This window comes from Amphiprion ocellaris, chromosome 11 (assembly GCF_022539595.1).
Source record: "Amphiprion ocellaris isolate individual 3 ecotype Okinawa chromosome 11, ASM2253959v1, whole genome shotgun sequence".
NCBI lineage: Eukaryota > Metazoa > Chordata > Actinopteri > Pomacentridae > Amphiprion > Amphiprion ocellaris.
This window is the reverse complement of record NC_072776.1, coordinates 32,747,528-32,773,037: the sequence shown is the minus strand read 5'-3', so window position 1 is coordinate 32,773,037 and position 25,510 is coordinate 32,747,528. Positions and strand designations below refer to the sequence as shown.

Sequence of the window (25,510 nt, the reverse complement as noted above, 5' to 3'; positions counted from 1 at the left end):
CCATTGTTTTAACTTTTTATGTGTTAATATCCAGGTTATTGATATTTTTTTGCATATTGATATCCATTTTGATGAACTTTGGAACGGTAGTATATGTGAAATAAAGTTGCTCTATATTATTTAAAGTTGCTCTATATTATTTAAAGTTGCTCTATAATAGTGTAGATGTGAAACGAGCTGTCATCTCTCTGTCTGCACAAAACCATGACATGTTTGTGACGCAAAGGATTGTGGGTCAGAATGGCCAGAAAAGCGTCCACAATGCAACAAGTGTCCAGATGTAGAAGGAGATCCAGGTGTTTTTGACCTACTGCAGTCGATGCACTATGTGTTGGGACATATTAAATCTTTGCTTATGGACGTTTGAGTGTGGAAGTTGGATTTTTTTTTTTTCAGAAATAGTCCTAAAAACTATGGCCTCCTTGGTAAAAGAGCTACAGGGACTTTACTTACTACACCACAGTGGTACCTTTCAGCGAGAAAATGTTTTATTACATCATTTCTGTGAAATCAACAGTTCTCATGTCTGACTCCTTGCACCAGTGCAGCTACAGGTCATCACATTACACCTAAAAACAAGCTTAATGCTTTAATTCTCATTCTGATCTTGCATGAAGCTGCAAAGACGGTCTGTTAACTAACAAACTCAGCTTCGTCAGATTCCTCCTCTCCCAGAGAAAACCCTCTGTTTCTTTGAAATCCAACTCAGCCGCTGAGATTTTCTGCCTCCAGTGGAGTTCTGGATCCACTCTGTGCATAAATGAAATTCAATCTGCTGCGCTCGTACGTGCACATGCCAGCTGGAGTCAGGGACGGTCGGGGCAGACAAATTGACTTCCCAGTAAACTAAACTCCCTCGAACAAAGCCTGGGAGGATAAATCTCATCGAATGTATAATACCAACTCACAGGAGGCCAATCAAACCGGCCTCCTTCCTCCGTCTTCCTCCTCGCTGCTGCCAAAACCTCGTCGGCGTTAAACTGCCGTAGATCAAATCCTGCATGACTCCGGGAAGCGGTTCAATCCCCAGATTTGCTCTCGTCGATGCGATCAGGTTTGGGGGTTTTTAGGACGAAGCCGTGAATAACTGGCTCCATGTGAAAGTGAGCAGAATTACAGCAGAGACGCCAAAAGTTTCTGCTCAAACTCTGGAGTTTCCACCTCGCTTCTGTCCACAATGGTTTTCTGTGACAGATAAGAAGTTCATCGCTGACTTTAGCAGCTTTGAATCTACTAGAAGACTTTTATGCACTTATTACTCCGCCAAGGAAAGTGGTGTGATTATGCAACAATCGGAGTTGGTTTGTCTGTTAGTCTGTCCGTGTGCAACGTTACTCAAAAACTGACTGATGGATTTCAGTTAAATTTTTACACATTACACTTTCACATATTACAGAAAACAGTGTTTATCCCTCTAGTGTAGCTGGAGGTGCATTGAAGCTGATTTGGGGCACAACACCTAATTAAAACACTTTAGGTTGTTTTTTCATCCATTTATCACCTTTTTTTGAATCTATTTTTCTTCTATAAACAACCATGTAAAAACACAGAACTATCCATCATGTCATAGCTGTACATATCCACGTGTAAATTCAGCGTTGTCTTTATTACTCTGCCAAGGAACGGAGCAGAGTTATGGGGCGATTAGCGCACGTTTGTCCATCTGTTTGTTTGTCTGTAACAAACAACATTACTCAAAAACAGACTAACGGATTTGGATGAAATTTTCAGGGAAGGTCAGAAATGACACAAGGAACAAGTGATTAGATTTTGGCAGTGATGCAGCTTATAGTCTGGATCCACGGATTTGTTAAAGATTTCTGTATCATTGCAAGATAGCAGCATGCATCACTGTAACTATGGCAACAAGTGAACACTAGTCAGCTGACTGCTGATGATCACATGATTGCAATACTACTACAAATCCAGCGCCTTATTGAGACTGTCTGTCAGAAATGATACGAGGAACAATTGATTAAACTATGGGGGTGTTTCTGAGTCCCATCAATTCTGTAGTTTTTCAGGAATTATTTTGTTGTGAGAGATATTTTGTAACATTTTGTGTAATTACAGATTATTTCACAACAAAAATTTTGAATAAATGAATGTTCATCATCATATAATATCCATAAGCATCAGTAATCTATCTTTTATTATTATTAAAGGTCATTTTAATGTTTTTGCAAATGAAAATAACATGAAAAAGCCCAGAAATGCCCATTAACTCATGTAAAATGAAGGGTTTTAGTTATGGGAAATGACTTTCTGTGTTTTCTGAAGCCCGAGCTGCAGGAATATTACCTTTTTTTGTCTTATTTTTTTTTTTTTTTTTTTTACAGTGTGGGTGATAAACCTGCTGGCATCGCTCTGTATAATTTACTGTCTGAGTTGGGCGATTAGTGGAGGCAGGAAACCGTCCATCCGGCACCACAGAGAGACTAAAGAGAGCAAAACGACTAGTTAGTAGAAATGTTTCATCTCAGATTTCCCTCATGAGGGGCTCAGCCTTCTCCTCTCCATCCATCAGCCTTTTGTCTCCGGTGTAGATCTACGGCTCGGTTCATCCACGCCGGCAGCAGCTTCCTCCTCTGACATCTACACTGGTCCTCTGGGCCGCAAAGCCTGCTGGGAAAACTCTTTAAAGAGCTGCACAAACCCGGGAACAGCTCTTTTACTGCTACATGCTATTCTGCTGCTGTTTTATTAACATATAACTGAATAAATGCAGGTTTTATTTAGGCTTCTTGTTGTTTTATTTGGTTTAGCTGCAAGGTTGCTTTGGAGAATAAATCAATTTGTTGTTAACTTGTGTATTTTGGTTCAAAAATGGCATCATTTTCATGTTTTTTTTCTGAGTTTGCATTAGTTTCCTAAAGCTGCTCTTATTTCTTCTCACAATTAGACTGATTTAGATCATGATATTCCTGGTTTTAAAGAGTTTTTTGGGTCACTCAAGCTTCTAAAATGCATGATTTTATTATACTGTTGTATGATAATTTATAACCTGGATATTTATTGATTTATGTCACCAAAACTGTGACATTTGAATGCAACTTCAAGATATTTTAAATTGTCCCTACTTTAATTTGTAAATGATTAAGAATTATGTATGTATTTTATGCAATTTTACATCTACAAGAAGGTAAACAGATGCACTGTTGTTCGTTATATTATTAGTTTTACACTGTAAAGACAATCTGTAATTTTTTTCCCGTACTTTCAATAAACACGAAAACATCAATATAATGTATAAAACTGAAAAGGAATTAGTATGTCTCATGCAAAATAATATCTGTAGAAAATATGTAATTAATCTAATATTTTTATGTTCTATGGAAGTTAATAGGATGCAATTTATGCAATATTTTCCCATAAAATGTTGGTATACATGAACATTTGTACAAAATTATACAAAACAAACCATTAATTTGTATGTTTTATGTAAAATAATCTGTAAAAATAAGTGATTCTTACAATTTGATGCTCCCTGTCAGCTAATATGATGTTTGTATATTTATTTTTTAGTCATATGTTTTTAGTATTTTTAGTCTTTTAAATTAACTTTCTAACTTTGTTAAGAACTGTGAAACTTTAAGTCAAGTTCAGTATAAATAAAGTTCACTGTATTATGATTATTGTGATATTTTAAGCTGTTTTTAAACTATATTCCTGCTTCAAAACAGCATCTGCTCATTGTAAAGAAGTTACCTTATAATGAAACAAACTCATTCCTGCAAGAAAGTAAACAGAAGCACTGTTGTTAACTTTTGAAATACACAAAAATATCAGTAAAATTATAAAAACAGACTGTAAAAGTGCATGTCTGATGTAACCATAAAATATTTTAAAAGGAAATTGACTATTATAGATTATACAATTAAGATTCATTCTCATGTGCATATTTTGATATTTCTTTAATTTAATTTAGATTTTACTCATTTATGCGTCTTGGATTTACCTCCTCTTGACATCTTGATGTACAGTTTTCAAGACAAAAATGAAGAACACTGATTGTTTTTGTAGTTTTTATTCGATACAGTGAAGGAAATGCATACAAACCAGTGATGACTAACATACAAGCAGATTTTGTTCTACAGTTTTTTGTCAGTAAATCATCTAAAACAGCTAATAAAAGCTGTGGTGCTTTGTGGAGGTGCTTAGTAGACTTTAGAAGGTGAAGCAACCAGTCAGAGGAAGACAGAAAGATACTCAGGAATCAGGCAATTTAGTCTGTTTGGTGTCATAACTTTATTAAGTGATTCAATAAATTAGAGACATAATACTTTGAAAGGTACTTTGACTTCACTTTCAAAAACACACCCAACACTCCACATGTAGAAACCGGAACATTTGTTTGGCTATTTTCCCTACAAGTCACCATTTTTCTTTCACTATTATTATTATTATTATTATTTCAAAGCTTATAAAGTGCAGACATGCATTAACACTCATAGCTTTTTTCTCTTGGTCCATTTTGGGGGAATTTACTAAGAAATCTACCGAATCGTCTAAAGAGCCGTCACTCTCCCAACTATCTTTCCAGGACTGATATGCAGTTTGGGACGAAGCAGCAGCATCTCTCCCAAAAAGTCATAAAGTAAAGACGAAGGTACAGAACACCTCAAAGCGACGCCTCCTTAGTTCCTGATCCTTTTGTAAAACAAGGCAGCGACACTAAGGGCAACTACGCAGGCGAAGGCGAGGATGCCGACGGCCACGCCGAGCCCGACGGCCGAGTCGTCCTTGTCTTGCGCGGCGACGGGCTTCTCCTTGGAGTCGGTGCTCTCGGCTTTGGTGATGATCTCCGGCGAGGTGATGGTGTAGGTGACGGCAGAGGTGTCCAAGGTGTTTCTCTTCCTGCGGTTGTTGCACTGCTTGAAGGTGCTGCAGGTGCTCTTCTCGCACAGCCGGGTGATGCAGTGCAGGAAGTAGGTGGACACGGTCTCGTTCTGCTGCTCGATGAAGCGGAACGCAGGGAACTTGAAGCGGGCCGTCTGGCTGTTGCCATTCTCGATCATGGTGGTGAAGCGGTCCTTGGAGCACGGCACGAACAGGTTGAAGAAGCTGGAGTTGGTGGGCAGCGGGGAGATGGAGGCGTAGCAGCGGTCCAGCAGGACGTGGTACTGACCCGTCAGGTTGGTCGCCTTCACCTCCACGAACACGTCGGTCCTCAGCTCGATGCCCAGCTCCGGGATGACCATGGGCTGGGTGTAGTTGGAGTCGCTGAACAGCTGCATGCTCAGGGTGCTGATGAAACTCCCGTTGTTGTCCTTCACCGACACCGAGGAGGCCGACACGTCGATCTGGGTGTTGTTGATCAGGTACTCTAGCGGGTAGGCGCAGGAGTAGTAGTACTTCAGCTCGGCGTTGTAGGTGATGGTTCCGGTGGTCATGTCAATGGACCGGATGATGCCGCTGATGTTCACCGTCTGGATGTTGGAGAAGTCGGAGAAGATGCCTGTCCCGGCGGCGCTGGTGGTCCTGAAGGTGCTTCCGCAGGCATGAGTCGTGTTCAGGGGGAAGTTAAATCGAGCGACGGGCGGATTCACCGAGTCGTCCAGCGTCGCCCTGCAGACCGGGTCCATCATGTGGTTCAGGATCAGGAGGGTCTCATTGTAGCCGGTGTAGATGACCGGGCAGATCTCCACCGCCAGGCCGATGGACGACGTCCCACACTCCACCGAGATGTCATCAATCAGCGGCCGCCTCGCCTCCGACCCACAATCGCTCAGACTCAGCTGACTGCTTCTGACTATCAGGGTCAGCAGCGGTATCAGAATCTTCATTGTAGGTCTTCAGCTTGTTTCAGGTTTTGTCGTGTCTTTGAGCTGAAATCTGGTGGATCTTCTCAGTTTGTTTGAAGTCTTTGGGCTGTGTTCAGGTGTCTTTATAGGTGAGTGTGTCTTCGGGGATTGGTCCAAAACAAGGTCAAGTGTTTTGCTGTCAGGGAGCGACTGCATTGTATGAGTCAGGAGGACTCCAGTCTGGACCCTGTCCTGAGGGCAACTCATGAAACCCGAAGCATCTCGTTTCCTTGAATGCAGAGACAATGGGACCCGTCCCTTTTGTTGACTATGCTTTAAAATATACATTTCCATGTGCCCTTTTACTAAGCCTTCGTGAAGTCAGTGAACATAACACTGTATGAGATGAATTACTGAATAGCCCAAACAATGCTGGGACGGTTCTTCTATCCGGTTGCAGCTTCAGCATTGACCCAGTTGGGATCCGGAGCAATGATTCCTCATTTATACTAAAGCTTGTTTGATACTAAACATAAAATATCATCAAATGACATCTAATCAAGCTAATTTCTAAATGAAGCCAAACATCTTTTGTGTCAAATATGACTATACATCAATCGGAGGTCATATCTGTGTTCATTTTTAGCTTCTTTTGGTTTCTCACAATGACACTTATACCAGAATAAGTTTCATTCCAATAAAATCTGATAGTAAAAAATCAGATTTTCTCATTTTTCATAGATGTACACACACATGAAATAATGAGAAATTGCAGCCAATTATACTGCATTATAATAAATCCTTGGACAATTCTGGTGTTTTTGTGGCTACAAATGCCGTAATTTTTGCTAAATATTGTGATTTTTTGAAAAAAACAACAACATTGAAGTAATTTGTTTACTAGAACTGGTGACCCAAGCTATACTGCTCTGTCAAGCTCATAAACGGTGTGATTTTATTTATTTATTTATTTTTTTTGCATTTCACAGCCATTTCAATCGTCAATATCCTCTTCATGATTTCCCCATTTGTGACTAAAGGGTGCACCTAATTATACTAAATTATGGTCTAACTTTGGTTAACTGTGGTTTTTTTGTGGTTACAAATGCCACAATCCTTGCAAAATATTGTATTTTTAAATAAAATGCATAAACCGTCAAAGTATTTGGGGACTAGAACTGGTGACTCAAGCCACACTGCTCTTTGATGCTCCCAAAGATGCTATTTTTCTCATTTTGTGTTAAATATTTTGCCTTTCCCATCCATTTCAATGATATTCCCAATGTCCTCTTCATGAGTTCCCTGTTTGTGATGCAAGGTTGCAGGTAATTATGGTATATTATGGTCTAGCTTTGGTAAATTCTGGTGTTTTTGTGGTTATAAATGCCATAATCCTTGCAAAATATTGTGTTTTCTAATAAAATATACCATCTAAGTACTTTGGATATACCACTGGATATTAGAGTGGGATCATTCCTGTTAGTGTGACATATGGGAAGCACATCGGCTCATTATGTGCTGAACAGTGTACAGTACATTGGTCAGCTATTGTTGCCGGCGTACATTCAGATAAAAGGCCACGCTGATCCTGCGGAGCATCATAAAGGTAACTGAATCTACGCTGTCAGAGGAGACAAAGGTAGTAATTCTGACAGAGACCAGGCTGGGCTTCAGTAACACAAAGCAAAGTCGAATAAATCAAACTTACATAAAAAAAAAAAACAGCATCAAACATCTTTAAATTATTCTCATTTCAGTTCAAATCCTAAAGGAACATCTTTTTAATCCTTGGTAAATGTAAACTTAAGGCCAATATACAGATAATTATGCAGGTTTTCATTCTGACTAGACTTTATGGAGACATAAGATGATGAATGTTAAAGAAGCATAAAGCGGTAACTTTAAACCGAATGCATAGAAAGCAACCTGTAGCGTTCAGCCACCAGGAAATTCCTGCTTTGACCCAGTTCTTTGCTGCTATAACAGGAAACCTGCTGCCTTTTGTGTAGCAGAAGTCAGAATCCCACAAACCTACTTCAGCACAAGGAGAGTTTTTACCACCTCAGCTTAAACTTTTCTGCGAGTGTTTGAGCTTTTAGGACATTTTTGGGCATAAAAATGTCTATTTATAGCATTTAGCCCTAAGATGAACATGCGTGTATATTTTAAAAAAGAGCTAAAGTAATTACATTTACATTCAGATTTGAATGAAAGTGAACAATTTTAGTGAATATATAAGCAAAAAGTGTATTTTTTCTGCTCTGTCTGCACACATACACCTATTACAAGCAGTTTTATTATTTAATAGTAGAGTTTGAATTAAAAGAGGACATTAACAACACTATCTTGATGAGTTATTTCTAGATATCTACAATATTAGTCTTGTAGTAAGCAATAGTGGCAAATATCTCAAACATTATTATAATTAATCTGAACTGTTGTGCATTATTCTGCACATGCAAAGCTTCCTGTTGGATATTAGTCCAGGAAAGCATTTAAACAGGAACAAATTACTATAATAAACAGTATTACAATGATAATAACATAATAAACTTCATTGATATTGCATTTTCTCATAGGTACAAAATGGTTAACAGAAATTAAAAATTAAAAGGCTGAAGATAGATACACAAATATCATATTAGATGCCATTAGATGCCAGAGAACATAAAATTCTAAAAATTATCGCTTATTTTTACAAGAGACATACAAATTCATGGTCTGTTTTTGTAAGTTTATCGATACTGTACTGTAAAAATTAATAAGACAAGCAAGAATAGTACTTCTGTTTGTCATCTTGTAGATATAAAATTGCTCATAATACCTAAATAATTCCATTACTGACATAAATATAGGCAGGAAGTAATTAAAATATCTTGAAGTTGCTTTAAAAAGCACCTTAATCATCTAAAAATGTAAGCGTTTGGTGCCGTAAATCGTCAAACCATTAGCAAAATGTGTATTTATTCAGTTATATGTTCATAAAATAGCATTAGAATTATTTTACCAATGACACAAACAAATATCACTTCATATTCGGGTAATAGAATATGAAAAACATTGAAATCATGAAGAGGAAGCAAAACGCTTTAACATAAAAAAATAATTATCTTATGCATTTTAGAAGCTTGAAGAAGCAGTTTATGGCTCTAATTGTGGAAAGAAACTCATGCAAACATGGAAAAAACATTAAATGTCACCATTTTTAAAGCAAAAAACATGAAATAGCAACAAATTAGTCCATTTACCAAAGAAATAATGTAGCTAAACCAACTAAAACAACCACAAACATTCGTAAAATATGTATTTATTCAGTTATGTATTCAAAAATAGCATCAAAATAGCAATAAAAGAGCATTTTCTTGGTATATCCAACTTTTTAAAGCTATTAAATGTTAAAACCTTGTCTTTTATTAACGACTTGTTGTTTTTCAGCGATGGCGTCAGACAGGAAGTGAGAGGAAGTGATGAAAACCAGACTCCGTCCTGCTGTGAATTCACTGGTAGAGCAGATCTGGTGTTTCAGGGGGACGTTGGGGGTCACCGGCTCCGTTAAAAAACGACTGATTGATGGTCCGAGCCAACCGATTGGCCGGAGGGTCTTCTGGTGTTGAGGAGTCGCAGAGGACGGCAGGAAAAACGAGGTGGGAATTCTGTTTGGAGGGAAAATACGAGGCCGAGTCGCTGCTTTACTGCCGGGGTCGTGACCGAATGGCCCTCTGTTATGGTTTTGGGTCCTACCGGTTATTTTGTCTAGCGGCTGCAGCGGCGAGGCGACGACGGCTGCTGGGACACAGGAAGTGAAGGGATGTGGAATCTATCAGCACAAGCTGGGAGTTAATCTGCTGCTCTGGACACAACTTCTGCTGTTCTGCTTGAAATTGTAGTTGATATTTCAGTCAAATAATTCACCTATTATGTGTTACTTCAACTTAAACTCAAGATCTACCTTTTAACTCAGACTTTTGATTGGTTTAATGCATTTTATTTATATACTCCACTTCTTACTCTGTTTTATCATCAATTTCACTCAAAACAGAGCCATAACTTACTAAACAAACACAATGTTGTTTTAAATGAGGTGTGAAACTATCAGTTGAGACCATAAACTTCTTAGAAAAATGTTTACAGAAGTAACAAATTAAGTGAGAAAAGAGTGATTTCTCACAGACTTCTATACAAAATAAAATGTATTATTATTTATTATTATTACAATCTGACTTATTGTTGCAGATGGAAGAGGCTCCCTGCTGGCTGTTAGGGATACTGCAGGTTTAAGACACTTTATCAGCTCTACCTGATATTTTCCAACCATAAAAAACTGGAAAATTTGACATGAGAATCTGTCTGTAACTCAGATGTAGTTAAAATAAAAATGGTCTGACAAATCTGAGGATATGTAAACTACAAAATCTACAAAAGAGATGAATTACTAGGAGAGATTCTTTACTAATTGCAAACTCATCTACTTCATAGAACCATAATTTAACAAATGAACATCATGTTGTTTTGAAGAAGACTTAAAGCTGGCAACTTAGACCATAAACCCCTTAGAAAAATGTACAAATCAAGCAAGAATAAAAGAAATTTTCTCATAGACTTCTATACAATCAGAAGTTTGAGGAGGCGCCCTCTGCTGGTTATTACAAATAATGCAGGTTTAAGACATTTTAGCAGCTCTGACTATTAAAAAAAAGTATGACATGAGAACTTCACTTCAACTCAGATGTGGTTAAAATAAAACAATGTGACAAATTTCGAGATACGTAAATGAAAAAAACACCTGCAAAAAAACTTTCTAGTAGAGATTGGGTGAACAGCACAAGCAACATTCCTCTCCTCCCAGCGTAAGGCTCAGCACTAATTGAAAGCTCATCTGTTTCATACTTTTCTTGGCCACTTCCTCCTCTGCTGGCTGCCTGCTGCTCAGCCATTACAGGCGCTGACCTGGTTCACACCAGATAATATATCACCCTGTAAAGCGAGCCGCCATACAAGTTGACCCAACACCCAATTGTTATGCTAAGGAAATTAAATGTCACATATGAAATGCATTCAGAGCTCAGAGGTACAACACGTTGCACATTTAGCAGCACAACATCGAGTTATTTGGAAGAGTTACATTAAAGCCTGAACCTCGTTGATCGCTCACTAAGGATTCCTGTTGGCAGAATGTGCAGCATTAAAACAACCTTCACACTCAATCCAAGGCTTTTTCTCTCCAAACCAGGCTGTGCCGCTGTTAATAAAGTTGTGTTGTAAGCGCAGTAATTGAGAACGCAGCCTGCTGAGCTCTGACATGGCGCTTTGTACAACCAGAACCAGGTCAAGACAGCAGCGACAATACACTCGACTTTCCTTTGTGCTAATTTGAGACTTTGCTGACCTCTGAGCTGAAACCAGAACTCCTTTCACCGCAAAGTCTTTTACAAAAGCGTGAATGTACGCGGCATTAGCACTATAAAGCCAGGGACATTACAGGATTATAGAATGTTAAATGAGTGCAGGATTCTGTGATTTGTGGGTTTGCTGTAGCTCATTGTCAGTAATTAGCCTCGGTGCCTTCAAGTCGGATGAGATATGAAAGGTTGCGGTTTCTGTTGTTCTGCAGATGTTCCAGGCAACTTTACATGAAAAGTAGACTTCCAAAATGTGTTTCAGTGTTCTATAGAAGGGGTTTTTCTCTAGAATCAAATATTAAATGCTTGAAAAATGCATATGGGGTCCTCAGTTTATGACGTCCTCAACCTATGGCGTTTCGTCATTACGTGGGAACTGGTTACATGGAAGTAGTTGGCGAGCAGAGTGGACGAATACATCGTCATGCAGCACTGTAAGACGGCTTTGTTTCCATTTACGACTGTACGCCACCTTGGATTGTGCTACATTTGCTAACTTTTTGTCCTTCATTGTGGCTCTCAAGCATAAGTCAAACTCTTCTGATGGCAGTGCTTTGAAGAAAAGGAAAGCCATCTCCATGGAAGTGAAATTAGATCAAATAAAACACTCGGGACAGGGAGAAACACTGACGAACATTGGCCGGTTGCTTGACCTAAGTCACATGACTTATTTTGTTGTTGTTGTATTCATATTACATTCTGTTATCTTCTTGTAAAATGACTCCTACATGTATGAACGTCATTGGTATTTATGACTTTTCCGAAGAACTGATCGATATCGTGATGCACGTAACCGCTTTGTTTACATTTTCGCCGGAGTTTCGATTTACGGTGAAAATCAACTTAAGTCAATCTATAAGAACGGAACTCCCCTCTGTATTCCAATAAACATTAGCACTGATTCCTGCAGAAAGTCCTGGTTTAGCTGCAGTTTCACACTCATCCTACCAGCATTAATTGATGCAGCATCCACGCTTTCATTGCAGCAACCAAGAAATCTCCAAGAAATGAGAAAATCTAAAGTAATTTCTGGTTATATTACAGTAAAAGCCATCTGTTTTTAATGAATAAGCACATTTATTGCACATTTCAGAACTTGGCTCAGGATGTAGGTCAAACAGAGAACTTGAACTTCACACTACAAACCCACATTCACGTTCCGTCTGTGTTTTAGGGAACAAAAGCGCTGAAACTTGGCTCCACTTTTCTGTATCATAAAGGTAAAATAGACAATAGAGGGAGTGGCTGAGACAGAGGTAGCAGGAACTTCTTAGAAAACTCTGGAACAGAATGATCCAGAACTTACCAACACAGTTCTACTTGTAGGTAGAGGTCAAGACGCATATTTACTTTCGTGGTATGGTACAATATGGGGAAGGCGTTTTGTAATCAGTGAAATCTGAGTTCTGCATTATAAAGTATGCTATTTTCCATGAACTAGATACTTGATACTGATACGAATGCAAGGAATGATGCTCAGTGTGTATTACTTTGTAGTACATTAAATTACAATTTCTGCAGTTTTTTTAAATAGAAAAACACTATATTAATACTAATTATGAACACAGGAGTCACCGTACATCTCATTTAGATTACTGTTCCAGTTTTATGTCACACATTACAGTATATTCTAGCTATTTTATGATGAAGTTAAGCTTTTTTTTTCTGAAAATCTCATTCAAATCGACATCAGTTTTGCAAAAATGACACCTGAGAACATTACTTCATGTGCACAAGTTCACAATAAAGCCCTCAGACGGTCTCAGACATTACTAGAAGTACATTCCTCCTTACGCAGAAAGCCAGGTAGATGCTCAGAACACCATTGCTGAGTCATACAGGCACCATCTTGCATCTTTGCATCAATTCTGAACGTCTGTTAAACAGTTTCCATTCAGTCGCAGGCCTCAATTAGTTCTAGCTGGCCAATACTGGAAGTAGTGCCTTCTCTATAATGCTGTTGGTGTAATATTGTGCATTAACAGTGGAACCTTGAGGCACAACGTGCAGCTCTGAGAGACCTGAAGCAGACATAGTCCCCCGAACCATACAATGGGCACTGAATTTCACTGCTCAGTAGATGGTACTTTTTCACCATCATCTGTATAGATACGGTCGATTTGGCTGTTGAGTGCCAGAAATAAGTAGAGGGCATTCATCAGAGAAAACCCAGTTCTCCCAGTCCTTTGGAGTCAGAGTTATGGACTTCTTTGCAAAGGCCAGCCTCTTCTCCTTTTGCAGTTTGATGAGTCGTGGGATATGTTGCCTCTTGTAAGCTTCTAGCCCTAATGTTTCTGTTAAGTAACGATGCACAGAACTCTTAGAAACTTCTTCTCTGAGATTTTTCAGCCTGTGACTGAGTCGCCGGCATGACTTGTGTCTTTTACCTTCGGCCTTTCTCCTCAGATTCTTGGCTCTTGCAGTTAGACCAGATGGACGTCCTGAGCGAGGCAAGTCTTTGAAGGATCCTCCTTTGTTGTACTTTGCCACCACCTCTGCCAGGGGCTTGAGCTACCTGCCGACCGTTTCTCCCTGCATTTCGAAGAGCAATGACCTGTGCACGAATCTCAGACTCTGAAAGCATGGCTTTTCCACCCTTAAGCTACGTGTCTGCAGGGCTGTTTTTTCTCGCGTGAAAACGCACCACATCTGAATATCGCCCACTTGGTGGGCGTTCACTAGTGGGCCACTAGGTGGTCACATGACAGCCCTTCAGACCTTCAGACTAGTAGAAGCATCGGACCAACATGGCGCCTCGGTCGCAAACTTTGCCTTTTATTACAAAAACACTGCAGCTAAAAGTATTTCTGACAGGATTTGAGGTAAGAAATAAGTTGCTGAATCTGTCCTCATTTTAGTTCAAAGACGGCTAGTTTAGATGTTTAGTGAAAGTTTTGTGATGCGTCGGACCTCCGCTCCATGCAAGTCCAGACGCACCGGAATGCAGCTGAAAACACGCCGTAAAGCAACCAGCATGGAATACGGTGTGTTTCACATAGACAATGAATGGGATGCGAGAAACTGACGGATCCTGTGGACATGTAAACTTACTCATGGCCATGGTAACAATGCTTCCAAAATCTGGTTGTGAGTGTCATGCATTTTGGTCAGGCAAGAAATGTATATACTAGGACTTGACAGTTTGACCAGACAAACAACCAAACAGGACCTGACTGACCAGATGGAACCCAGCTTGGTGGCAAACAGTCCAACATGTTGTCCAGTGGGGAGAACCAACTTTTGGGACATGGTGTACTGATGGAACGTCACTTCACTGATGGTTAGTTTGGGAAATTGGAAAGATTTTCCCGTTTCTGGCAGAATTTGGTCATTTTATTCACATTCGACGTGTTACACGTAAAACAACAGAATAGAGAATAACAGCTTCATAACGACCAGCTGTTACATAACAACAAAAATACATGTTTGGTATGAATACAGTTTTATTAGATGCCAAACCAAACCCACATACACGTCTAAATAAACCTCAAGATTCATGTTTTTTGAGCCAAACACAATCCGGAGCAGAGTTTTGAGAACAGACTTGTATGAATCCAGCGTTCCCACAAACACTAGCCGCCCTGCTGAAGGCCTGCATCGTGTAGCGCTGATTTACGAGGCTCTGAATATTTCCTTGCGATGCCTGTTGCTGCCTTTCTCTTTCATGTCTTACGTACACAGACACACACAGCACTGCGAGTGTTGGCCTTTCATGTGTTGGGTAGAAAAAAAAGACAGAAAAAAAGGAGGCAACTGCAGCGACCAGCTGTTAGGAACCGAAGCAGATTGGTCCAGCAGTTGCTTTTTCTGCTCTCACACACATAAATGTACATTCACACTCATGCATTCCTGCTGGCTTCTAAAGTGTCACTGAAGCCGACGTGGTGTCGACTGCTGGTTGGGTGGACGAGGCTCAGCGTGTCCACAGTTTGCATAAAGACCGATATCTGTTGTCGGAGTTTCAGCTTCTGTCCATTCCTGACCTTCATTCTCCTCGTTCTTGGACGGCTTTCATCTCACAGCGTTCATTTCCTTCCCTCTGCTTCCTTCTGTTTCCTTTCCCTTTTATTCCTTCTTTCCTTTGCAAGTTTTCCTTCCTTTTTATTCTTTTCTTCCCTTTGCGAGTTTTCCTTTCTTTTTTATTCTTTCATTTCCTTCCCTTTCCTTTACATCTTATTCATTTCTTTTTCATTAATTTTCTGTCCTTGTTTTCCTTTCCTTCCCTCTTTGTGAGTTTTCCTTTCTATTTTATTCTTTCCTTTCCTTTGCTAGTTTTCCTTTCCTTCCCGTTGGAAGTTTTACTTTCTTTTTTACTCCTTTCCTTTCCTTGTTTTCCTTTCCTTACCTTTGCAAGATTTCCTTCCTTTTATTCTTTTCTTCCCTTTGTGAGTTTTCCTTTGTTTTTTTTATTCCTTTCCTTTCCTCATTTCCTGTCCTTCCCTTTGGAAGTTTTACTTTCTTTTTTATTCTTTCCTTTCCTTTGCTAGTTTTCCCTTTTTATTGTTTCATTGTCTCTGTTTCTTTATTTCTTGTTAGTTTCCTTCCCTTGTTTCCTTTCCTTTTTTCTTTCTCCATTCCCTTTGCTAGTTTACTTTTATTTCCACTTTCCTTTCATTTCCTTTCCCTTTGTTTTCTTTTGTTCTTATTCCTTTCCTTCTCTTTCCTTTCCTTTTCTTTGATTCTTATTCCATTCTTTCCCTTGTTTTCCTTTACTTCCTTTTGCACGTTTTCTTTTTATTCTTTCCTTTCCTTTGCTAGTTTCCCTTCTTTATTCTTTCCTTGTTTTTTTATCCATTCCCTTTGCTAATTTTCCCTTCTTTTTGATTCTCTTTTCCATTCCTTTTATTTTTCATTTCATTTCCTGTCTTTTCCTTGTATCTTTTCTTTGCCTTTGCTAGTTTTTCTTTCCTTTCCTTTCCTCTGGGTTTCCCTCTTTAGTGAAGTTTGCTGCCATCACCTGCTGAATCACCTCCTCCTCCTCTTCATCCTCCTCCTCTTCCTCCTCCTCCTCTTCCTCCTCCTCCTCCTCCAGTGTTGAGTTAGTCCAGATGTGGAACGTTGCTGTTTGGACGACTGATTGATTTTGGTCCTAACTGAGGTCCAGCTGCTGCTGCTGCAGAATCACCTTTTCTTACTTTCTCTTGGTATTTAGCCGCTGCAGATATTTGGGTTTTACTTGAACATGTTTCTGAGGGTTTTTTTAACCCAAGACAGTGAAGCTGCACTTAGCATTGCAGTTTCTGTTTGCAGTTTTCTTCACTGTGGCTCATTTTTCACTGCAGTAAAAAGTCCTGCAAATCTATGGAAGTAGAGAGAATGACAGAAGTCATTTAAAAATAAAATATCACATTTTTTTTCCTTATATTTGGTCCATTTCCTGAAGAAATCTTTTTTTTTCACATTTTTCCAGTTTCTGGCTGAGATAAATGGTGTCATTTTGGCATTTTTAAAATGCTTCTCATGTCTTCTCAGTTTGTGTTGCTTTTTTAACAGAATTTGGTCGGTACAAACAGAATATTTTTTACATAATACGTAAAATAAAGCGACTTTGATGAAACATCTCAACTTTAAGCTTATAATTGCTTCATTTTCATGATGGAACACCAATTTCCAGATGTTTTGTTTGGAATGTCAGAGTGTTTTCCTGCTTCTGGCTCTGAGAAATGGTCTAATTCTGACATGTTTTTAACAGATAACACACCTCTGGATTTAGAGACTTTATAGCAGAAGAGTTGCTGCTTTTTTTGTAAAAGAAATTCGAAGCGATAAAACATATTTCTTCATTTACATCCACATTATTGTGTAACATGCAGCAGCACCAGGGGACAGTTTGGTGACAGAAACACTTGGAACATTTGTGTTCTGCTGCTTTAAAAAAACCTGGTTGTGATCAGAGCAGATCTTTAACTGTGATCGATGGAGCCCCTGAGTGTGTAGCTGGTGTGTGTGTGTGTGTGTGTGTGTGTGTGTGTGTGTGTGTGTGTGTGTGTGTGTGTGTGTGTGTGTGTGTGTGTGTGTGTTGTGCACGTGTGCAGGTGTGTCTGTCAGTTCTCTGCATCCCCATCAGTAAAAGTGTTTCTATGTAAAATCACGTAGAAGTCTTGTACGTCTGCACATCTGGGAAAGTGTTGGCTTTAAATCAGCATGTGGTTTGAACGTGTGTGTGTGTGTGTGTGTGTGTGTGTGTGTGTGTGTGTGTGTGTGAGAGAGAGAGAGAGAGAGAGAGAGACTTTAATCTTTATGAGGACCAGTTTGAGAAAACCTTTAGTTTAGCATCAGTTTCTGTATTCTGTGTAGTGTTTCATTTCATGTTTAATGTTTCATATTTTCATTTCTCAGGTGCATTATTTCAGTTTATGTGCAACCACGTCAATGTAATGTGCAATATTTCATTATCATGTGAAATATTTCATTTTCATTTGCAATATCTTGACTACATGCAATAGTTCACTTGTACAACACTCAATGTAATAAGAATTTTATCTTTATTTTAATGTCATTTTAATGTGCAACATTTCACTGTCCAAAATTATAAATATAATACTGTATTGGACATTTTATTTTCATTTCTATCTCATTGTAAAGTGCATTATTTCAGTTTTATGTGCAACATGTCAATTTAATGCACAATATCTCATTTTTGTCAAATTTTTCAGGTGCAACATTTCAGTTTTTTGCATAATATTTTATTTTCATTTGAAATATTTAGATTACATGTGCAATATTCTTAATGTATTGGATGTTTGATTTTCAGTTGTATCTTATGTGTGATATTACTTATTATCACACATGATGTCAAGTGATTTCATTGTTCATTTTATTCTCTTTTACCGTCCATTTATTTACCTGTTTCTTTTACTTATTTACTATTACTACTATTATTTTTATTTTACATCATCAGAACCTCAATAAACCTAATAAAGTCTCATCTTATTTTAGCTAATCATAGCTTATCTTGTCTTTAAGTTTAACTCTGTGTCGTCCTGTGGGTCAAAATTGGCCCTTTTTAAAGTTTGAAAATGTGGAAAAAAAATATTTATTTTCACAGTGAAACTTCTGATGTCCACATTTTCAACATTTTTGGAAAATCTTTGAACATTTTTTGGTGGAAAAAAGGAAATGTTAAAAATGTTTCTTAAGAACATTCACAAAAAAAATCACATGTTGTGAATGTTCTTAAAGAAAATATTAGAAGTTTTACTGATATATATGGAATCACTTTAGATATTTTTAGGAATTTTTGGAAGATTTTTACTCATTTTTTGAAAATATTTACAAGAATTTTCTTGCCAAATTTGGGGGATTTTTTTAAAAAAATAAAACTTTTAAGGGAAACTTTTAAGGAATTATTGGAATTTTATTCCTGACGGTTTTGCAAATTTTCAGAAATGTGGGGAATTTTTTTGCAGAATTTTTGGATTTTTTTTCAGACAAGGAAACAATATTTTTTGGTGCCTGTAAATGAGGACAACAGGAGGATTAAACGTGTAACTGTAGCGGCTCGTATCCAACAGAGGGGCCTCACCAGGACAGAAACATGCAGCGAATGTGCAGGAATTTCCACCACACACTTCCACGTACACACTGCGGCTGTGCACAGGCGCGTGAGCGTGGCTCTCCCGGGCCAGGCCGGGCTGGGCCGGGCCGGGCCATAACCGTGATGGATGGGCCGTGTGTGGAGGCCGTTATTATTTGTTATGTGAGCGGGTGTGTGTGAGTGGAGCGACTGGGCCATACACCTGCTGCGAGGCCGCCGAGCCCCGAGAACAGCTGGACGCATTGATTTAGCGGCTCGCTCTGCAGGCCGCAGGAACAAATCAAGCAACAGCTCATAAAAACGGCTCGCCCTGCACAACAACTGGCTACATCATGTGTTTTTCTAAAGCCCGCCGCCGCACAAAATGAAATCCCGGCTAAGGTGTCGCTTCTGGATGCTGCGGGGCTTAATGTCCGGCTTTAATGCGGCGGGTAATCAGTGCTGCATGGTTTGCATGCACCGCCCCGCTCGCATAATTGTGCGCTTGTGTGTGTTTCGCCTTCACACCTCGACGCTAATGCGATCCATGCTGCAGGTAGAAGCAGCGTGTGATTCTACAGCAGCTGTAGCTCCACCGATGAGAAGTTCTCGTCTTCTCGGAGAGATTAACGGAGCCTTTGCACTCTGTTCCTGCGCATTCTGAGGAGCATTCACGCAGCAGATGCACCGAGCGGACCCCGTCATTCGGCCTCCAGCGTCAGGACACCTGCTGAGCTGATCCAGGTGCTGAGAAGTGGGATTCAAATGGGAAAAAACTCGACCGTACATGTGTTCGAGTAGAAAAGAAACGACCACAAGAATGTGTGTGTGTGTGTGTGTGTGTGTGTGTGTGTGTGTGTGTGTGTGTGTGTGTGTGTGTGTGTGTGTGTGTGTGTGTGTGTGTGTGATTCCTACAGATCTGCTTTCAGTGCAGCCAGGACAAGCATATTTCAGCTCCTTTATTATTTTTACACATGCTTTTTGTCATTTTAACCCTCTGAACTCCACGCTGGGTGTTTTTTTTGCCACATTTTTGGTCACTGTGGGCTCATTCTTCACTGCAATATAAATTCAAAGTTATTCACAAAACTGTAAATAATATTTGGGTACTTCATTCTTTACAGTCACATATTTCTTTGCATATTTCAGTCAACAAAAATATTGTCATTTTACAGATATTTTCTGTTATTTAAAGTACAATTATATACATTAAGTAGTTTTTTAAAATGACAAATAATTTTTAACTCTCACTATACAGATTGAAGTATTAATTCACACATTTATTGTAAAAACAACAAAAAAGGAGCAAAACTGTACATAACATTAGATATGTGTCACCCTGCACTGTAAAAAATAAATTTTTTTTTTTTAAAAATTAAAAAACTTTGAAAACATGGAATCTATGGAAACAGAACAAGCATGAAGAAGGAAAGAGAACTCAGAAAAGTCTTTGGTGCAGAATGACAAAAGTATAATGACAGAAAACACAAAAAAATAATACAGTTATGGAAAAAAAGCGGCATCATTTACAGCAATTTTTGAGAAATTTGTTAAAAATACTATGAACTTCTCAGTTTTTGTGCTTTACAGATTCTAGTCGTCATACACAGTATATTATTGTAGAATTTCTAAATGAATCATGTAGATTAAAGAGATTTTAAGCTCAGATTTAGTGAAATTTACCCACAGAACGATACAACAATTAGTAGTTCGAAAACTGAGAAGTTTAAAAATCCAGCACATTTTCTGAAAACACTGCCTGCAGTTCAACTCAGTTCAGCCAAGAAATGATATGAATTAACATATTTTTTCCTGATGGGTTTCCTGTCTTCTCAGTTCGGTATAAAAAAGTCCCAGAATTTTTGTCACATGACTGTTCAGTCGCAGCTGAACCTCTTTTAATTTCTCAATTGTAACTAAATATGCAGAATTTTTTGTTTTTTACAGAATCCCATTGAAACAAATGGTTAATTTTTACTGAATTTTAGAATAAGACCCATGGGAAAAAGTGATTTTTTAAAAATGTCACTCTTGTAAGTTTCAATTTGCGTAAGTTTTTAAACGCCCCATCAAAAATGAGTAGTTCAAGGACTTTCAGAAAGTTGCAAATCCAGCAATTCTTTCAGTTTTTGGCTGATAAAGGTGTACTTTAGGTGATTTATTTATTTATGTACTTAATCCGTTGGCAGGTTTGGCGCTCAGAAGTTACAACAGTTCATTCATTCCTGTGTCTCAAAGTTCAACATTTAGATTTTTTCCCACTAGAAACCACTAAAAAAGAAACAGAAAGCTCCACCTTGCATGCAGACTGATTCATTTCTGGTAGTGACTGTCATGGAAACTGAATTTCATGGTGGATGCTTATTCCACTCATCCAGCTTGTAAAAACCCCCACATGGACATGTTGAGAAGGTTTCTCCATTTAACGAGGAACATTCACTGATTACTAAACAGCTGTTTTTCATCGAGGATCCAAATTAGCAGCATTTCGTCATCATTAAAACCGGGGGAAGTCAGCTTAAAGTGACTCCTGCAGGTGCATCTGTCGACAGGAAAGGCAAAAAATTATATACGACAGTTGGAACAGCGCAGATAATCATGACCTCATATGTCAGAGAGGTAAAAATAACACAATGAGGCACGAGCTCAGAGCAGCTAACAGGTAAGACCGGGTTGCAAAAGACGGGATTATCTCAGAATAAAACTCCATCACGTCCCAGACGGCGGTGCAACCTTTATGTGACGGTTTAAGGTGCTCGTCCTCCGTGTGAAATCCAGCCGGTGAGGTGCGACCGACACCGTCACATTGTTAAATGGGCCGAGCGTCGCTGAGTGACACCACTTAGCGTCGCGCCGGGAGGCCGATGAAAAGATGGAAAGCTTTATTGTGCGGTGAGTTGAGCCCGACAGCTTGTTGTCGATGTGACGGATTCACATTCTGCAGCTATAAATACGCCCAATAATAGATTTACAGGTCAGCGAGTGGCAGCAGCCTGAGCAGCAAGGTTCTAATCTAAATCTCCTGGAGGTACAAGGGTCCAAAGATGGCCGACTTCCCATTCATTTCAATGGGGAGTTTTAATGCAGCGTCTTCCGAATTTTCCAAAAAGCGTACGAAGATCCGCTACCAAAAGTCACCATTCTTGTTCGAGCCACACGTTTTCATGTACGTAGCTACCAATAGTCATAGTACACCGTTCCTATATGATTGAAAATTATACCTTTTGCAAATTATGGTAGGACGTAAGTAGATTTTATTGTGAAAAGCCAGCATGTTACCCAATCTAACTGAAGGAAAATTCATCAAACTTAAACCACAACTGTATGAAAACCATAAAAGATACCAAAACACAGATTGAAACTAATCACATTCAAAGTCTTGTGACTCATTTAAGCTTAGAATGAAGTTTCTAAAATAAACTTTTCTAGAAATACAAGGTTCCAAAAATGGCTGGTTGTTGGTTGATTTCCCATTGATTTCAATGGGGATTTTTAATGTAGTTTTTCTTTACAAATTACCAAAAAAAAAGAACACATGAAAAATCACTACCTATAGTCATAGCACACCATTTGTAGTTTTTTTTAAGCTGCAGGATGAGTTAGCATAATTTTAGTAAGACATAAGTACATTTTATTTTAGAAAACCAGCATATTTCCCACAGGGATTTTCAAAAAATTCATAAAACTTAAACTGTTACAAATTTAACAAAAAAAGTATGAAGAATTGCCATCAATAGTCATAATACACCATTCCTATATGAATTATACCTTTTGCATAATTATTGTAGGACGTAAGTACAATTTATTTTCATAAATCAGCATCTTGCCCACTCTAACTGAAGGAATTTTCACCAAACTTAAATAGCAAATGTAAAAACTGCAAAAGATACCAAAATACGGATTTAAACAAATAATATTTCAGGTCTTGTGACCTGTTTAAGCTGCAAATCAAGTTTCTAACGTAAACTTTTCTAGAGATACAAGGTTCCAAAGATGGATGGTTTTAGTGGACTTCCCATTCATTTCCAAGGGGATTTTTACTGCAGATTTTTTACAAAGTTTCCAAAAAACGTACGAAGAATCGCTACCACTAGTCACAGCGCGCCATTTGTAGAGTTTCTTAAAATGTGCGGGAAGAATCTGTAATAGTAACTACAAAATGTTAAGCTTCTGTCAGTTAATAAGAAAATTAAACCTTTAGCATAATTATAGTAGGACATAAGTACATTTTATTTTGAAAAGTCAGCATATTTCCCACATGGAAAAAGGTATCAAAACAAGGATTTTAACTAATCACATTCAAAGTCCTGTGGCTCGTTTAAACTTTGAATTAAGTTTCTACTGTAAAATATTCCAGAGCTACATGGTTCAATAATAGTTTTACAGGTCAGCGAGTGTCGGCCAGAGATCAGAGGAACGATGAATCGGACCGTGATCAGTTACAAAAACCACGGCCGAGGAAATATTTACAGCTACATCTCAGCAGTAAAATCACATTCAATAATTGAAGCCGAGCAGAGAAAATGAAAGATGAGCTCTGACATCGTCTATTTCAGGAATCCTGCCGGCTGCAGCCAAAGACAGTAAAAAACCAAAGCTGGACTTCACATGTTAAAGCCATCAGCTGCTGCGCGTGCACGTGGGTGTGCACATGCACACACACGCAGTGTTAGCTTTGCATGCCTGTTTGTTGAGATGCCTGCAGCTAAACCGCCGAGCTTCGCCGTTTCATCATCTTCATCGAGCCGTGTGATAAACTCCCTGGCCGGTGTCAGAGGCAGCGTGGGAGACGGAAAAAGACGTGATGAAGCTCCGCTGGTTGCTGCCTGACCTTCACGAGGACGCGATCCGTCCATAAAACATGCTCGCATTCTTCTAGTCTTACAGATGGACTGAAGAACCAGCAGGAAGTCAAGCACTACGTAACTCTTCCCCACTTTTTAACCTCTTATTTTCAGGCTTACCGCTAACATTTAGCATTGCAGATGCTGCTTAGATTTAAAAATATCTGCTTCTCTGTCTTGTTGCCACCAAAATACAGTTCCAAGTCCATCTTTCTTCATCAAATGAACTTCTAAAACCTCTTTTCTGCATTTCAAATTACATATTTAGACATTAACCATGACAGTCCTATTTTTTTTTGCCTTATAGTGGCTAAAATGCAACTCTACACTGTTCTGTAATGATGCACGGTTGCAGATCTCTGAAGTTTCTGCAACTCGAGCACACCAGCTTTATGTCTGAACTCGTTTTCTGCATACCAAAGTTACATATTTAGACCTCTTTTTCACTAAATTAATTCATTTCATGCTTTAAAATGGTTCAACTGTAACTCTACAGTGTTCTGTCGCCATGCATCATTGTAGATCTTTGAATTTGCTCAAGCATGTTCATAGATCAGCTCACCTACAGCCGGACCACTCTTTCCTAGAAATCACTTCTGAAGAAAAAGAAAAATGCAGAAAGTTCCACCTTGCAAGTTAACGGGATTAGTTTCTCAGGTTTGTTATGTATGAAATCCTGGAGATCTGAATCTGTGTTTCTAAAAGTCATCATTACGCTGCAGTTTGAGCTTTAAACACTCAGCAATGGTGTTGACTACTTATTTTGCTCATTATTTGTCTTCCAACATTATAAAAAAAAAAAAAAAAAAAAATACCTTGTGGACAAGTTCACCAGGATTGAAGCTTGACCAGAGGAGGTCTTAGCTTTACACTGATTTTCAGATGCATCAGGCCTCTATTGTTACGGCAGGTTCAAAAGGCTCAGGAGCAGGAAATGAAACAAGTCCAGCATAAACGTTTTAAAAATGCTTTTATTAACAACAAGAAACTTTATACAGGAACCGGAACTGGAATCTTAGACAAAGAAGAACTAAACTACTACTAGAACTGAAAAACAAAAACCATCTAGAGGTACAGAGGAATAACTACATGAACATGGAAACTGAAACTAAGGTTAACCCACATATGGCAACACCAAGGTAGGGAAACAACTGAAAATACAAAACTAACCCAGTAATTATGAGCTGAAACCCCAGACTAAAGCTATCCTATGCAAAGCATAAAATACATTAAGTTAAATACGGAACGCTGATTATTTAATTCGACGTATTAACAATACAAATAGTCTGGTGATACTAGGGCTTGGAGACTGAGCTGATGAGCTGAGAACAGTCCTTTTGGCTTGACTTCATCCAGAACTCTCCCTCCCGGTGTTCACAATGTGCTTGGTAGTTGGTATCAGTAGAACCCATCATGGCAGATGTTTCTAGAGAAAGTCTTCTTTCCAGGTGTATGTTGATGTTCCCAGGTTAAGTTGGCGACAGGTGGAGATCCTCTGGAGAAGAAGCCAGAATTCGTGGTTGGACAGAAAACCGGCAGACAAAGGAACCCAGGCAACTCAGCAGGTAGGAATCAGCTTTTCAAGATTAGACGACGGTCCAGCTTCAAATGACTGGTGTCATCTGCTTTTATAGAGACGCTCAGAGACCAATCACTCAGCTCCACCTGCAGCTCGTCTGCTGATTACAATGCAACACACCTGCTGCCAGCTTCACCAACACACACCTAGGAGAGAGAGAACAGGAAGCACTACCACAGCCTTAAGCTGTGGCTGTGACATCTATATTCAGCAAAAAAATGGAATAAACAAACAAACAAAATGCAAACATAAAGTGTAATAAATACGATGTTGGGAAAAATACTGATATAATTAGAACACTTACCGTGTAGGACCAGAAGTTTTGTAGGTGGAAACTCTTTTCATGTTGAAAATGATTTGTAAAATAAAGACTATTTTCACTGAAATAGTCTTTAGGCCAACAGATTATCTACCGATTGCATTTGTTT

At 38.8% G+C, this 25,510-nt stretch overlaps 1 protein-coding gene across 1 annotated transcript; it reads right to left on the bottom strand.

Annotated features, from left to right (window-relative positions):
• Window positions 1–4,011: 4,011 nt before the first annotated feature.
• LOC111566317 (zona pellucida-like domain-containing protein 1) lies at window positions 4,012–5,834 on the bottom strand. Its single transcript, XM_035946642.2, has one exon. It carries the CDS (start codon window positions 5,784–5,786, stop codon window positions 4,638–4,640), a length of 1,149 nt encoding a protein of 382 aa, XP_035802535.1. The 5' UTR covers window positions 5,787–5,834; the 3' UTR covers window positions 4,012–4,637.
• Between the last annotated feature and the right edge of the window lie 19,676 nt (window positions 5,835–25,510).